This window comes from Melospiza georgiana, chromosome 21, assembly GCF_028018845.1.
Source record: "Melospiza georgiana isolate bMelGeo1 chromosome 21, bMelGeo1.pri, whole genome shotgun sequence".
Classification (NCBI taxonomy): domain Eukaryota; kingdom Metazoa; phylum Chordata; class Aves; order Passeriformes; family Passerellidae; genus Melospiza; species Melospiza georgiana.
This window is the reverse complement of record NC_080450.1, coordinates 4260771-4278049: the sequence shown is the minus strand read 5'-3', so window position 1 is coordinate 4278049 and position 17279 is coordinate 4260771. Positions and strand designations below refer to the sequence as shown.

At 46.6% G+C, this 17279-nt stretch overlaps 1 protein-coding gene and 1 non-coding gene across 6 annotated transcripts in view; both read left to right on the top strand.

Moving 5' to 3' along the window:
* Window positions 1–2302, top strand: part of RAB11FIP4 (RAB11 family interacting protein 4) — a 109911-nt gene extending 107609 nt beyond the window's left edge. For all 5 annotated transcript variants that reach the window (XM_058038564.1, XM_058038563.1, XM_058038567.1 and 2 more), the window contains one exon: window positions 1282–2302. In XM_058038564.1, coding sequence (XP_057894547.1) covers window positions 1282–1398 — 117 coding nt within the window. In that variant the 3' untranslated portion in view covers window positions 1399–2302. The remainder of the gene's footprint in view (window positions 1–1281) is intronic.
* Window positions 2303–14027: 11725 nt separating this feature from the next.
* Window positions 14028–14099, top strand: TRNAT-CGU (transfer RNA threonine (anticodon CGU)). Its single transcript has one exon. It is a non-coding gene; the product is annotated as a tRNA-Thr (tRNA).
* Window positions 14100–17279: the final 3180 nt, after the last annotated feature.

Here is a 17279-nt window from a genome sequence, read left to right as displayed (position 1 = left end):
CAGGACAGATTGTGAGATCAGGCCAATGGATGAGAGCTCCCAGGGAAGAAAGGTTAGTGGTGAAGGAGATTAAAGGAATTGTTTGTCCTTGATGCTCTATCTCTTCCAGACAGAATTTCCCATTTCTTCATCAAGAAAAGTTGTGAGACAGAAAAGTCCTTTTTACCCAGTCTGTACTGGACTGACCTGTCAGCCTTAGCCCCTGGGCAGGCCCTTGAAGTGAAGGCCCTTGAATTATGTATTTGAGAACTTAATTTCTTGCTGAACCAGAGCACTGTGAAGAAAGGCTGTTTGCTTGTAAAGCTCTAATTAGGTAAAAGCAAACTGGCTTTTGCTATTGTCAAGAAAAATCTGACTTTGTCCCTTTCAATCTCATGGCTCTGGCTCATGTGAGGAGTATCCAGCACTCCCCCTTTAAAGGAAGAAAGGCCTGAAAGCAGTGGCCCAGACTCAGCAAAACCTCACAGACCTGCACAAACTGTTCCCATTGTGCCATTTTCCTGTATGAGCAGAACAAAGGTAACAATCTGCAGATTCAGGGTGGGACTTCTGTGAAGTCTTATGAAAATGGACAGGCAAATAACATGAGCTTTAGGAGGATCTGGGGCTCTGACATGCCTTGGCAGCTTTTTCAGTTTGGCATTAAACATTCAGAGATGAAAAGCAAAGCAGTCTTCATCTTTAGAGAGGTTGAGGGGCCTTTTACAGCCAAAAATCTGGTGAAACACATGTATGTAATACAGAACATTGAGTAGCAAATGGATTGTTCTTGTGGAGTATGTAGTGGTTGTTTTGGGGATTTTTTTGAGAGAGAGTATGCACATCTCTCAAAAAATCCAGAGGAATTCTCGAGGAAGCACATGTTTTTCCTGGTGCAGAACACTGACATATTTGTTTCGTTCAGCAGCCTTTCATGCAAACACGTTTAGATTTCAGTAGTAATGAAAAAATTGAGTATCATGAAGCTCTTGCTCGGAGATGAAGCAGTTGATCCATGGTATGGATGCAGGATGGATTAGCTTGTTAGATGGGGAACTTGTTTCAAATGACCTGCCAGAAGATCCCTGAGATGACTGTTCACCACTTCCTTTGATAGCAAAGATCTGTAGCCTACAGATTTGTTTCTAGTACAGATACAGGGAGGAGCTGGAGTTAGAAAACCTGTCACAAAAGGAATTGGTGATCTTGAGCAGGCACTGGTCTCTCACCTGTCTCAATTTCAGGCTGTTACATAAACTACTGAGAATATTTCAGGAGTAACTTGGAAATGTTGTGTTTTAGCTCATGGAAGCCCTCAAAGAACAGGAGGAGATAAATTACAGATTGCGACAGTATATGGACAAGATAATTTTGGCAATCCTGGACCACAATCCATCTATCTTGGAAATAAAGAATTGAAGAGAATATGAGAAAGAAAAGCAGCAACTGCCTGATATTTCTGCACATGCCACTGGATCTCAGCAGCACTCTGATACTGTAAATGAACCTATAAATGATATAATACACACTAGGTGTGAGTGTGGGTGCGCGGGTGTGTTTCTATGATGTTTGGTACACTGTTATTTGTCATTGAATTGGCTTGGTTAGACTTTTTCCATGCACTTTCAATACCTGTGATGAGATGGATACTGTATATTAATGTAATAACAATATAACTGGATCATGTTGTTTTAGATACTGGACAAAATGACTCTACCTCTAGTTGTAAAGGTAAAAATAGACAATGGAAACATGGATATGGCCCTAACTTTAGGAGCAAGAATTTTTTTCTTTGTTCTTCCAGGAATTTGGGTACCACAAACCAATTGACATACCCAGGTTCAGTTCCTGACTGGTGCTGACTGTAGTTTCCTATTTGATTTAGTTTTAATACTTAAACCACACATCAGATTAAAAAAAAAAAACAAAAACAAAAACAAAAAACCACCAAAACCACACAAAATTTGGGAAAATACACGAAGTAAATGGGAAGGAAGGGAAGATACTGCAGAATTTTTGCTAGTTATGAAAAATCACCATCCATTTGTTTGCCACTGTCAGCACAAAGTGTTTTTCATATAAGATCACTTTGGAGCCTGCTTTCAGATGCTCTGAGCCTGCTCTCTAGTGTGTGTGCATGTGTGTTTTTTATGTCAGGGTCCCTGTAGCATTGAGGCAAAGAGGTTTCAAATCTGTTCCCCTATTTTCAGGGGTATATTATGGGCCATTAAAATGAATTCTGGGATTCTGCCCCTTCCCCTCACCCTGATTTTAAAGATTTCACTGAAGGAACACATTCCAGTTCTTACCAAAAAAAAAGAAACAGAACAACAAAATATTTACATGAAATATCTCACCTTAGGGGGAGCAGGAGGACCAGCCCTGCACATGATGTGCTGAGTTGCTTTCCCACCCCAGACAGCTGCACTCCTCTGGGAATGGCATTTTCTGGGCAGGCTGTGCAGAGAACGGCTGGTTCCTGGCACAGCAGTGGAGGATAGTCTGGGACAGGGTGGCTTCTGCCTATAGGACAGGCAAAAGGAAAAGAGCTTCATCTTGCAGAAGCTGCCAGTCCAGACTGAGCTCACATGTGCATATCTAAAGCTCTGAGTAGGGAGCACATCCCAGTTTAGATGAGCAGTTGTGCAGGTGCTGAACTTTGAGTGTGTGCTGCATCTGCTCATGGACGTCAGTGGGACAGAACATTAAGCTTTAAAGTTGAGTGTTTGCTTAAATGCTGCCTTAAATAGGGATGACTTCAACATGTGCCTGTGTTCTCTAGAGCTGGATCTATACTGTAGGGCTAGGACATTTTTAATTAATAATGTAGCTTATATAAGGAGCTTATGGAATTGTTTGGGTAGTTGAATGCTAAAAACAAATTTTATTCCATGCACTTTTTTTTTAAAGTAAAAGTTTCACACTTTTGATTCACACCAACTGGCACAGAAAAATCAGCCAGAGTATTTGGCTTTCCCCAGTGCATAGAGATGTTTCCTCTATTAAATACACTTCCCAGGAGAATGTTACAGTAGCAATGACTGTGCTTTTCTGTGTATTTCTTGCTGTTGGCAGTGTCTTGCCCCTAGTATTCTCTTGATGTATCTTGGTGTGTATATGTGATGCATTATTCCTGAATTTGAATACATAAAACTGTATTCAGTTAGGGATGTAAATATATATAATTTTTTTTCTGCAATCTCTGTGCTCTTGCCTTCAGTGATGTGTTACTGGAGTGATGGGAAGCAGAGGACGTGCTGAAATCAGGCTTTCTTGAAGGCAAGAAAATAAAAACAGTTTGTTTCTATGTATCTGCATAGGCAGGTGTAAAGTAATGGAGAGAGAGAGGAGCCAGAGGAATGACTGAGACACAACACCCCAGTGCACACAGGTCTGCAGTGCTCTGGGAGAAATGGAACAGTCTGCTTCAGTCTGTCATGTCACAGGGCTGGGTTCCTGAGGCTCTGGGGTAATCTGGAGGAAAGGATTTAAAGACCACTCCTTTGCCACCTGGGAATGGTGTAAGATGTAACACTGCAGCAACTTCTGTTTGTTTAGAAGTAGGTGGAACCCCATGGAAACCCCACAGATCCACCTTTCCCACCTGCTGCTTCTTCTGGATGTGCTGCCCAGAAGGTGGAAGAGAAGCAGTTCAGCCAGCTCGGTGCTTCCTGCCTGCAGAACTCCTCACCTGCACTTTGGTGATGGCATTTCCCTCTGCCTGGTGCTGTTTGTGGGTAGTGCCAGAGACTTCACTCTTTGTAGGCCACAGAGAACTCTTGCACAGTGTCAGGGGGCTGTTGTGACCAGCAGGGCTGGGTGACCCAGCAGCCCTGCTTCTGGAGCTGTGTTGCACTGCTGTGCTGCTCTCATGCAGAGCATTTCAGTTAGAGTGAAGCTTTTGCAGCTTAGGCTGGTGACTGAATGTTTCCCCCCTAATTATTTTTAGGTAATCTGGACTCGGCTTCAAAATTTCAGTGGTCTAAAGCCCAGTCCCATTAGGGTGGAAGTGTTGAGGACTGTTGCACTGAAAGCAAAGCCTGTGGACTTGAACAGAAGACATTATTATAGTGAGAGCCAAGTTTTTGTGCAGATAATTATATGTAGGAGGTGAACAGTCACTAGTAGTGACATGTAGTCACCAAATCTGGCTGATATCCCAAAAGGAATGCTCTAGCCAAGGGTACTCAGCAGTGGAAATTCCTTAAATCTTGCAAGACTTCTTGTTCAGCTCTGTACCCAGCTGTGTAAGTATTTAGAAACTCTTCCTTGCTCCAGTGTTTGCATTTGAAGAGATGTCTTACCACCATGTTGGTGGTGTTTGTAGCTGTGTTTTATTGTGTAAAGGAGGTATCCTTCTGCTCCTGTGGGGCCCTTGATGTGGTACTGCCATCTGTTACTGTGGAAATCATATCCAGATACTTACTATGTTTGACAAATAATGTGAGTTGGAGGTGGGAGAGGCATTTCACTGGCAGATATATTTTCCTCTAAGGTATCCACCTCTAAAAATACTAATTAGCAACTGCATTCTTAGACTGAGTAACTACAGATATTAGAGCAACTCATCTTGCAGCTCAAGCCCTGGAGAACCCTTTTATCCCAGAAAAGAAGTCATTGTGTTTTATGACAGGCAGGTAATTTGGTAACAAAGGATCACTTGGTGGCTCACTGGGGCAGGGAGGGGAGTGATCTGATAGCAGTGTTGCAGAGAGTGCATATTGTGATCAAGTGGCAGACAGACACTGGCAGAACAGACAGGAGATGTTGCAAATGGGGAGACACTAACTTCACTGTCTGTTCTCTGATAAATTTCTTACTTCTTTGCTGTGGACATCCTTTGTATTCTCAGGCTGGCCAGGCGAGTACAGCCTGCCTCTGTCAGTGTTACTGTTGGTGGAACAAGGGCCTCCATTCCCTGGGTAAATCACTTCAGACACAGAAATGTGGAATCATGTCTCTAGCAATACACAGATGCAGTAAACACTCCTGTGTCAAACCCATGGTTCTCGTTAACCCTTGGGGGTGCAAACACAATCCCAGGTACTGTACCTTGACCTTAGATTCTGAAAAGCTAAATGATATTCTGGTCAAACCTGTTGCAGACCACTACAGGTATTTCTGGACAGTCTGGCTTTTGGCTAGAAGCTGCCCTTGGTCAAGCTAATCCCACACAAGGTACTGCAGAAAAATTGCCTCTTTCAAAACTTGCACTCAAGGAGTACCAGAAATGCAGTCTCTCAAGATTTTTCTGGTATTGGCTGCTTCCCTCCAGACTTCAGTCTTCAGCTGCTGCCTAGTTCTGATTTCAGAATGATGCTGATTCAAAACTGCTTTGACATCAAAAGATTTTTCAGCTTTTTGAATAGCTTCTATTTAAGACTGAAGCTGTAAAGAATTTATATTAAAGTGCAACATTGATGAATTGTAACTATCCCATCTATGTTTAAGGAATTTTAAATATGCAAATATGTAGGAAGTTTCAAAGAAACCCAGCATCCAAAGAACTTTTGTTGCCAACTTTCCTTTCACGGTCTTTGGGAAAAATTCAGATATTTCTCAGCCAGCTCTGTAGGGAGTTGAACACAGCATTATTAATTCTCAAAGATGTGTATCAACAAATATTTTGCTGTCTGAGTGCAGCAATGCTCCATTTACTGTGGTGGAACTGCATTGCTCTCCAGAGAGGATCTAGGGCAGTATTTAGGCTCCCTAATCTGGTTTGTAAATGAGGGCTTGGAAGCTGATCTATAAACACACATTGTGGGCTGCTACACGAGGCACTGCTCACTGGTCTGTGCATCACAGTGCCCATGACATGTGACGAGTCTAAGAACTAGAATTTACAAATAAAAGAATGCTTTTTTTACATTCTTTAATGGCAGTGAATATGCAGTGGTTTTCTCTTAAAACAAATACTGTATGGTGTGGTCTGAGGGATTTTTTTCCAAGGAAGGAAGGAAGTAGCAGCTGATCAAACACTTGCCAAATCAGTGGCTTGGCTTATACTGATTTAAGTGAAAACTTGACTCAGACTTTAACTGAGCAGCTCCTGGTGTAAGCAGCAATGCTCATATTCTTGTCAAGTCATTTGTTACTCAAGAAACATTGTCAAGAAGTCACAACTGGTTGGTTTTAAAGGACATAGCACCACAGTTCTGACGTTTTGTTCCTTTGCATCTCAGTATTTTTGAATTCATTCAAAACATCGATCCTAGGAGCAGTTTGCTGTTAAATCATGCATGGGTTTCTAGTTAATGAGACTCTGCATGTAGCTTTAGAGTTTGATGAAGGTTGCAGTCAGTGCTGGGTTTGAATCCTGTCATTCTGCATAATGCACTGGGAGTTGGTCTGAAGTGCAAGAGAGTTGTTTCCTTCTGGGACTCTTCCTCAGCGTTCTGTTGAATTTACATTCTTGGTCTTGTCCCCAGCCACCATCAGGTGTCTGTGTGCCTTGGGGCAGCGCTTTGAGCAGATGGGAGGGACAAATTCAATATTCTTGGCTTTAGTGTGACTTAAGCTACCAAGGCAAGAATTTCAGTCCTGTTTTGATACCAGACCAGTCCTGTCCTTGCCTTTTTTTGTGGTTGTGAAAACTGGTTGTGTCCCATGTACATGAGAAAACTGTAGCTGGTTCTCACGGTATACAGGCAGGTGGGGTGAGTAAAGCTGAAGGTGATGCAGGTGAGGGATCCCTGGGATGTGCCAGGTTCTGTGCAGGTGTCCCACTGCACACTCTGGAGGCTCAGGCCTGCAGCTCAGCGTGGCCAGCACATCACAGAGTGACAGCAGCAGCCCCTGAGGATCTCAGGCAGAATCTGCAACAGGGCCACACTACCCGAGTTTGCCACAGTGTGGAGCCAGCTGCCAGTGCTCTGCTGCTCTCTGCACCCGGCCCTCAGCCTGCTGGCTCCAGTCTGCAGCTTCTGTTCAACTGCAAAACTAGTACTGATACGGAGATTTGGTTTTACCTGACTTTAAACCTAATGAAAGCATTAACAAACTTGGGCTTCTGCAGTGTAATTTGGACACCTAGCCCTGGAATGGAGGTGCTGTGAGTGACACCTGAGCTGTCAGCTTTGCTGTCACTGCTCTGGGCACAGTGACACCCTGCACACCCCTCAGAGCTGCTGTGCCCCAGTGAGGGGTGGCAGGTGACAGTTCTGGGGGACACATCTGTGCAGGGGTCAGGGGGCTGCAGGCACTCCTCCTCCCAGTGATGAACTCACACTGCCCAGCATCAGCCCTGATTTATTTACCACCTTATCCATAGCTAAATTACTCTGGCTTTGGAGAAAGGACATCAGAAGGAGAACCAAGAATTTAGTATCCTGTGAACACTTCAGTACACTACAGGGCAGTAAATGTTGCACTGATATATATTTAAATGCTGAGACATTTTCAGAATTACTGTAAAATCAGTTGTGAGAGCCATTTGTTTTTCTCTGTTGCACAGACTAGTCACTTTTTTTGCATGGTTACATATTTTAGTACTTGTGCCTTTTACTTCTCTGTTGTGAGGGTACATTTTATTTTCACATTTTATCATCTGGTTTTGGACACTTTTTATATACACTTCTTTAATCATCTGGTTTCTTGTAATGTACATGTGTATATATAAAATAGATCAGATTTGTATTCATGTGCCTCTGAGATGTAAAAAATATTCATTTTGTACAGGTTTTTTTAGAAGCACTAGGTCATGGTCTAAAATACGTAGCAAATGAAATTTAACATAATTAGCAGTTCTTTGTCTTCTTTTAGGAATGTTGTGTCAGATGGTTGGTCTCTTGTAAGGCAATGTCACACACACTGCAGATTTATTGTTTTAGTATTGTTTTGAGACCAATTCTATCCACTCGTTGGCTTAAGTTAATTCAAAATAATAAAACACTTAATTAAATGTTACAGTCCTGACTTGGTGATTATAGTTTTTATTTCCATTAAAGCAAATTTGCTTCCTTTTATACTTGAAATGGGCACCAGACCAAAACCTCATTTGAACACATTGCCCATTTCAGGTTAACTTCCATTCTGGGATTATTTTTGTGGGATCAGGCAAGTGATTTACTTTGACCATTGAAATGGAAAAAGAAATAGCATTACCAATTGATAGACTCTCCATCTTAGAGTGCCTAAAATCTTTTCTTTTCCTTGTCTTCCCTGCCTGGCTTCTGTGGCAGCGTTTCCTAAGGACAGACCCTGGGTCTGCATTCCTCTTGCAGATGTGAGAGATTGGGTGTCTTGCTCTTCACATTTTGGCAGATGCTGAACAAACTCCTTCCCTTGGGGTTTGTAGCACAGCACTCTCCCACAGCATTTGGGAAGCTGTGTAGATGCATTGTGAGCCTGGACATCTGGAACTGGCAGCGAGGGCCCTGGTCCTAGAAGTGCCCTTCCCTCCCTCCAACCTCTTCTCGAGCTGGTGGTTTTGTTTCTGGAGTGTTGACCCTGCTCGTCTGATGAGATCCTCAAATTGTTCCCCCTCTCACACCTTGTTGTTTATCAATACCCCACTCACCAGCCCCCAGACAGTGAGACAATAAACTGTGGTAAGTCTCGAGGAAAAAATCATCAATATCCCCTAAATCTTTCAAAAAACCAAGTTTTTATCTATGAAAGAATATGTTCCATTCTCACAGAGCAGAATTTTTTTTACTGAATTGGACACCCATTTCATAGAAAGAAAGCTGCTTTAGAAGCAAGGAGGTGGTTTTATTTTTTATTTTAAAGGCTGCTTGGTATGAAAATGAGCAAAGTTCACTTGCTCCATTGTTACTGAAAAAAAGCAGCCAGCTAAAGTGGCAAATGACTATTTTTAATCTCATTCTGTAATTTATAACATCAGTGAAGTGATGTCAGTACTGTTGCAATGTGCCATTACACTATTTTCTCTGTATTTTCTTGAAATACTTTTTGGGGACAATAAAGCTGTCCTTGCTGATGTGGATCCTTCAGGTAGCTGTAATGTACAATCAGAAATGTAAATAAATTATTTGCTTTCCCTGCATGACTAAAGCATTGTCTGTGGTGGGTGACTGATTCAATGTCCCTCCTTACCTTCCTCACTGGTCCACCTTTATTTCTGTGCTTCATTTAAAGAAGGACTGCCCAGTTCTGTTCCCACCAGCTTCATTCACTTTGCATAAATTACACAGATGGCACCAGGGAAGATGTTTGCTCAGTACGTGCCTTACCTGACATCCACAGTTGTGTTAAATTTCCAAGCCCAAGCTTCACAGGACCAGCCCATTAATGTCTCCACCAACAGCCCTGCCCTTCTCTATTGATGGAACTCCAGCTGGGAGCTGTTTGCAGCTTTTTGGCTCCAGCTTTTTTATGTAACTTAAGTACAATTATTTACTGACCCACGTAGCAAATGAGCACATGCTGTGGCTCATTCCCTGAGGAGCTGTTTGTGGGGAGGGCACAGCCTGGAGCTGTGTCCTGGGGGATCCAGGGCTGGGGCAGTGTGACCTGGCATGGCCAGCAGTGCCCACCCCAGGGCACGTGCTGAGGGGACTTTCACACCTCAGCCGAAGGCAGCAGCTTCCCCGGAGAGTCCTGAGGGAAAACTCCGCCATGGGCGGGGGAGTCCTGAGGGAAAACTCTGCCATGGGTGGCCCCTGGCAAGGCCGAGGCTCCTGGGAGGGCCATCCTGGCAGCAGCACCGCAGGCTTTGTCCCTTTGTGAGGGACCAGGACAGCGCTGGGACACCTCTGGCCGTGACTGGGAGCCAGGACCTGTCCCAGGTGCCAGCTGTGCAGACCAGGGGGGACCCTCAGCCTGGATCAGGCCAGGAGTCCCCACGTCCCGAGCTGGCGGAACAGGCTCTGCGTGAGGTGCGATGGTGGAGGACACACCCAGGCCTGCTGGACCCACACTCTGAGGTAACTTTTTCTTTTAATCTCCAGTTTGAGCCACCAGACCTGCTGGCTTCTTCTCTGGGTTTTGTTTTAACTGCTGGAGTCAAAAGAATGACAAGTGAGGAGCAGCTTAGGTTCCAGGCAGGTTTTTGCAAGATCTGTGTGGAGGGAGGGGAGTGCGCCATGGGCCGGTCCCTGTGGGCAGCCAGTCCTGAGCTGGTGTCAGTGGGCACATTGCCCAACAGAGGGGTTCAGTGCTCTGGGAAAATGCTGCTGACAGAGGGGCAGACATTGTCAGCCCAGAGAAATGCTGGATGCTCCTTACTTGGGAAAAATGGAGCCTTTTGTTATGTGTTGGGAACACCCCAGGGTGAGGTGTCCCCTCAAGCAGCCCAGTGCAGTTCCCTGCCCTGTCCCAGCTGCCCAGCAGCATCTCAGGTGAAACCACCAGGGTTGGCCTGGGAATGTCAGCAAAGCCCACCCTGACACAGCCACGGGCTGCAGGTGGTAGGGATGTGTTTCCACAGGGGTTTCGTGGGCTTGAAGTTTAACTCCTGAGAAGCTGCTGCTCCCACCCCCAGCCTGCACGTCCAGTGTCACCTCGTGTCCTCGGGCTAACAAAATGTGACCACTTCGCACCTGTGTGAAAGATAGTGAAGGGAGCCAGGGAACCAAGCCTATGGCATGTTATTTAAAATACAAAGCAGAGTTTAGGGTGGTAAGATCTCTGCCTCCAGTTGGGCTTGGAGCAAGGCAGAAGAGGAAAGGGAATTTTGAAAAGACTTCACTAGTCAGTTCAAGCCTTTCAGGGCAAATTTGTTCCTTTCAAAAATATTTTGATGGTCTTCAAGTGGTTATACTATACCAAACAGCTTTCATTTGACTGACAATAGTCTCTAAATGTGGTATGTGTCTTTTAGAGTATCATCCCATGAGGCTGTGAGGTAGCTTTTCTCACAGTGGGCACAGATATTTGGGGAACGAGAGCAAAGACACTGTATGAATAATCCATGGAGCAATGTACCCATGTGTTATCTTCCCTGTTCCCAGATTCCTCCCAGCAATGAGATGTTGGATATTCAGATTTATAACAGGCTCAAAGAAAAAACACTTCACCAGAGAGATAGGGAGCAGTTTTGTTCCCAAATCTCAGCAGCTCATTCTAATGTGCTGTACTACTGACCTACTTGCACAGCAGTTACTTGCTGGTACATGAGAAAGACACGGTGGGAAAACAAATCACATGTTACTCTGGGGGCAGGAATCATCCCCACCACATAGCACAAAGTCTGTAATAGTTTCTAGCAAGTTGTGCTGTTCTCACTGGGCTGGTGGGACACAGGACCCTTCGGTCATTTTACAATCAGAAATTAAAGCTCAGAACTCCTGGGAGGTGATTGTTGCCTTGCTCTGATCATCTGGGGGGGAAAAGTGGGTTTGGAGGCAGACAGAGGCTAACTGGGGTTAGCAGAGTAGGAAAGAGATTGTAAGAGAATTGGGGAGTGACAAGGAGGACTGTTAGACAGATGAAATACATCTCATGAGAGCAAGAAGGGAGTACATCAGGCAGCTCCTGTAGTCTGGCAGCAGGCTCTGATCTGCTCAGGTTGTCTTGGCTGACATATTTTCTTCAGCATAGCAGTCTCAAGGCCCTGACTTTGATGTTTTCCCTTGCTCTGTTCACTGTTCCTGATGGCCCATGTTTCAATGTTGTCCTGAATCTCCGATGGCAGCCTGGGATCTGGGGTGTGTCACTCCACCCTAAATGCCTTTTGACACATGCAGTGCAGGAGGGACTCTCGTGGCTTGCATAACTCAGGGTGAAATTTGTCCTGAGAGCCAATGTTTTTTGGTTGCATATGACCAGTAAATTGAAGACTGTCCCAGATGTATAACTATAACTATTTGGGTTATTGGTGATTTTTAAATGACTTTGCAATGATCATATGTCAGCGTGTCCTCTGGCATGGTGCTTAAATCTGAATTTCCATCACACTGGGATCTTTGTGCCTGAGCAGACGAGGATGCAGTTTGTATTTTGATGTGATAGTGTGCAACAGGGGCTATAACTCAAGTACAAACCATTGCTGAAAAGACAGAGGAGTTGGGCTGTGGCACCAACAGAGGTAATGGAACTCAGCTGCTGAAAGGCTGTGCTTGTCCCTCCCTGCTGTCCTGGAGAAAATTGCTGGCTGTGTTTTGTGAAGCACGGTCTCTCTTGGCCACCCTGTGGCTTCTCTTAACGTGCTCAGGCCTTTATTTGAGACCTGAGCAGTCACAGGGCAGAGCTGCTGTCAGCCCTTTAGGAACCCTCTGGTCAGCCTGAGCACTTGTCCCACCTGAGAGAGCAATAACCCTGCCCAGGCCTGTCCCTGAGCTCTGGCTGTGCACAGCAGGGAATGGGGGATGCCCTGAAGAACAGCAGCAGCAGCAGGGGGGCTTGCTTTCATTCTAGGAAATTCTGTGTGAATCTGGATTAAAGGTGCAGCCCCTTCTCAGTGGCCCCATTGCAGGGAGCAGCAGGGCCAAGCCACGGGCATAGCAGAGCTTCCCTGCAGCAGAAAACAGCGGGGCTCTTCCCATCACCCTGCCAGAGCCCGGGAGGGAGCAGGAGCCTTGCCAGGGCTGCCCTGTGCTCACGGACGTTTCACTGCCCTGAAATGCAAAGTCCAGGGCCAGAGGGTGCAAAACATCTGCAAGTTCTGCGACTCCAGCGGCTCCTGCCATCCTGCTGTTTTCAGGATCTGAATATCGCTGGGATCCTGACTTCCCAAATGACTGTACCCTCAAAAAGTAAACCTTACTTTTTTGGGATAGGCTTGTTGCAGTATTTATTTGAAGACCTAAAAATGGGACCCTCAGGAAAGCAACTGTTTCTCTTGGGAATGAGTTGATCAAGCCTCATGGGTTTGGTTTATTCAAGCAAGGAGCACATTGTGAATGCAGGTTGCATGCCTGTAATAAAGGTTGTGTAACTCAGATCTGATTCAGCAGAGAGTGGGGCCTGGTTACAAATTCATAAAGTGAAAAAGTGATTCTACTATGTCAGATTGGTTCTAACTGTGCCTGGGGGTTTTTTGTTTGTTTTTTGTTTGTTGCTTTTTGTTTGTTTGCTTTGGCATGTAGTTTTCAGGAGGAGCATGTAAGCCAAAACAATACCAGATTACTTTCTGCTGCCCAACATTGGTTCAAAACTAGAAAACAGGATGAAAATTTTCAATTCAATGCTAAATAATAGTTCAAAACCACAACTTTCAAATTCTTCCCTCCTGCCCTACAGCTAGTGGTGATAAAAATGAGAGCTGATTCATTTCTTGGGTTTTAACCAAGGGTTAGCCATAAGACTAAATATTTGGTAGCTGGAAACCCAAAGGAGGAAATACTAATAATCCAGTATTGTATTTATGATTTATGCTATTATGATTTGACTATGTAAACAGAACATAATGGGTTTGAAGTAAAATGTGAAAATTCAGTTTGAATATCAGGAAACATAGACCGCCTGATAGCGTCCCAAGGGAAGGGGTGGAAACGCCGCTGTTTGGCTCTGGGGAGGCGGCGGCAGTGCCGGAACGGAGCCGCGCCGTGCCGGGACAGTCCCCGCCGTGCCCGGGCAGCTGTGTCCCCCCGCAGCGCTGGCTCCTGCCCCGGGGGACCCTCCCGGCCCCGAACCGGGAGCAGGCACCGGAGCCGTGTGCGAGCTTGGCAGGGCTCTCCTCGTTCCGAACAGCGGCTGTTTGTTTCCCGAGGCTGCTCGGTGATTTCGCAGCGATGCTCCGCGTTCCTCTGCCGTGAGAAACACCGGCAGGAAGGAAAGCAAAGCATCACCGGGGATTCCGCGGTGTCGGAGCAGCGGCGCTCGGGGACACCGGGGACACGGCGGGGGTGGCGGCAGCGGGAAGGGCTTTCCGAGGAGCGCGGCCGCAGCGACACGGGGCAGGGGATGCCGAGCTCTGCGGGCGGGGCAGGGCCCGCCCGCGCTCCCGCTCCCGGCGCTCCGCCCCGCGGCCTCACGTGCCCGCGGGAGCCCCCGCACGGCGCGGCCGCCCCGCCCCGGTCCCACCGCCCCGGGCCGCCCTCCCGGCCTGGCCCGGCCCGGCCCGTCCCCTCCCGGCCTGTCCCGGCCCGGCCGCGCCGCTCGCTGCCTTCCACTGGCGGCGCGCGGGTGCAGCCAGCCCGTCGGGCGCGGTGGCCAAGTGGTAAGGCGTCGGTCTCGTAAACCGAAGATCGCGGGTTCGAACCCCGTCCGTGCCTGCCGAGGCAGCGCGGTGCGCTGGCAGCCCCGCCGCGGGGAGGCCGCGGACGCCGCCTCGTTTGCGGCTCATTTTTGCTGTCAGTGTCGGTGATCGGGCCCCGGAGCCCCGCGAGGCAGCTGCGGATCACGGGGGAAGTTCCAACGTGCGGCCGGCCGGGTGTCCCCGAGCCCCGCGTGTCTGTGCTGCAAAACAGGTCAGGGGTCCGTGGGTGGTACCGGAGCCCCGGTGTCACCCCCAGATCCTTGCACACACTTCTCGGCGTTTTCCTCAGGACCTATGTCCTGAACTGGGTGAATCACAGCTAAAACAAAGCAGATGTTTGCGCTGTGATGCTGCAGGGCAGGTGTTAGGTGCGCTCAGTGTGAGGAATCCTCCTGCTGGTGCTTTCTCCGTACGTGCTGGATTTGATGTACCTCTCACAGATAGACAGGCCGAATCTTGGAATAAGCAAGTGCTTAGTGCAGTTAAAATCATGCGAGTGGTAAGGCTGGACAAGCTCTGTAAGATCATCGAGTCCAGCCATTAACCCAGCACTGCCCCGTTCACCCCTAAACCGTGTCCTCAACTGCCACATCCACATCTTTTAACCCTTTCAGAGATGACGATTTCACCACTTCTCAGGGCAGCCTGTTCTAATGTGTGACCACCCTTTCCATGAGATTGTACCATTTATACCAGAATTTACCCTAATTGCTTGGTTCCTGATCAGTCTGTGCAAACCATGACACATGCAAGAGCATTTCTGCTGCCTCTGTATAACATCACTTTGGTTATTGCTGCTTTCAGAGAGCTTGAAATATGTCAAGAGTAGAGTCATCGTATTGCAAAATCAGCAATAGCCAGATATCTGGGCAGAGCAGAGGAGCCTCTTCAAATCTTCCTTTGATGCTTAAGAAAAAGCTGGTTTTGCTGTTTTCTGTGCCACACTTGGCCAGGACCTGACAGGCAGGAGGCTGTCTGCCTTTCTCAGCAGGGACTGGAAGTGTGTGTGCACGAGGTGTTTGGGGAGGTCTGTACAAAATGGTTGTGCAGGATGTTATTAGCAAGCCACAAAACAAGCTGTAGTATGTTTTGATATAAAAGCAGGAAATACAGTTTAGAACTTGTTTAGAAAAATGCAGACACTATTTTACTTGCAAAATAGAGCGCTGTCAAATCCCATCACCTCTGTTGGAGGCTTTTGAGGATGAAGTTCCAGCTTTGAAACACCCTCTTTTGATTTATTTTTTTCCCCTACATCATTTCACAGCAGAATGTCAAACCAAAATGTTTCTACTGGTTCAAAAGCCATCTTGCTGCTTTTGCAGGGATTTTCAGAATTCTGTGGGTTTGTTTCTGGTCGAAACCAGTTGTGAAACTGAGGTTCTCCCTGGAGCAGGTTTCCCATCCTGTAAACTCGAGCAGCCAGGTCCTGCCCAAACGTGTGCCAAGAACCCAGGACTGTGAACCAGGTATTTTAATAAAGCTCTGGCATCGCTGTTCTCTGTGGCCATAACACATCCAGGCAGCTCACCAGTTGCTTAACTTCAGTCTCTGCAGAACTGGAATATTCCTTTCTAGCTCCAGGTGTCTGTGGGGAGCGTCCTGCACAGGCTCCTGCTGAATTCCCAGGGAGAGGCCCACGGGAAAGCCTTGGCCCAGGATTGCTGTTGTCATCTTCACTTCTGGAACAGCACCACGAGGGGATCCTTTCTGTTCAGGGACAGGCAGCTCTGTGTGGGCCATCCTGCCCTTGTTGTCTCCAGGGCAGGGTTGTGCTGGGCAGGTCACGTGTTTGCTCACCTCCCAAATTCCCACCCCCTCTTCTTGCTCACTCAGGCAATAAATTTGATTTTGGTTTTAATTAGTAGCTAAAGTCCTGAAGTGCCAGCCAATGAACTTTAATCAAGGCATTTATGATCTGATCATAGCTGTGCTGGGGATGAGTTTGGCTTAGGGTTTTTTGGTGGGTTGAGGAAAGAGTTGTTTATTTTGGACACAAGTCCTGACTGAAAACATAAAATTTTTTAGGTGGCCCTTTTGAGTTGCTTTAAGATCTTTGATTTTTTTTCCCCAGAAAATACTGAGCTGCCTTTCTCTGAATATAACACCTCTATGAAATGAGGAGCTATTAAATGAGGATTAAAATGAGGCCCCTCTTAATTACCTAATAAAACCATATTACAATTAAAGTACTTAAAAGATGTGTTACTGCTGGAAATCTTGGCCACATTTAAAAACAGAATTCCCTGTCCTCTCTTGCTTGACAAACCAGTTATTCAGAATCCAGACATTTTCCTGACTGCTTTAAAATAAGTATAAAAATTAATCAATTTTAACAGTATTTCTTGTAAACTTTCAATTTTAGCAGTATTTCTGAGTTATGTGTGTTTAAGAGGCTGACAGAAAATGTTTGCTTTTTAAAGGTAAGATGTGAATGGGCACTGAAAATAATGGGGTTTGTTTGGATTATATGAACATTTTCAGCGCTTTGCAACTCTCCTGAGTGTCTGTTGCATCCTCCCTTGGGTCAAACTTCAGCAAGCAAAGAGCAGAGTGTTGGGAACACGGCAGGAGCTGTGTCTGGGTCAGAAATAGCACTGAGATCATTGGAAAGCCTTGCTCGGACCTTGCTGATGGAGCCAGGCAGGGGGATTGGCCCAAAAGCTGGGCAGACCTGCCTCTCCCATTAATGATGTGTTGGATTGATTTCCCACCTCTCTGCTTTTTGGGTTATCCTTCCATGGAATGGCTGGCACCTTAAAAAAATAAAACAGGGGGGAGGGAGAAGAGAGAGGGGAAAAAAGCCCAGGCACCCAAGGCCTGAAACCTTGACCTTGGAAAGAAAAGGGCAGTGCTGGGTTGTGCAAACAGAGCGTGGTGTGCCAGGGGTGAGCAGGCTGAGCCAGCTGGGCCATGGGCCTGGCACAGTTTGCTCTCCCATTGTGGGGGTTGTCCCTGCAGCCCAGACCCCTCTTTGAAAGGAGAACAGCACAGCCAGGCTGGGAGGATGCTCCATGTGCTCTGTCCAAAACCTCAACAGCATTTCCTGCAGGTTGGACAACTAAACATACAAAGGGTTTTATAAAGCTGCCAGTGCCAGTGAGACCACCCCAAACTGGGCAGGAGGCAGTGAGCTCAGATGAGGCACAGAACAGTATTTGCAGCATTGTCTGAGTCCCAAATATATGGCAGAGTA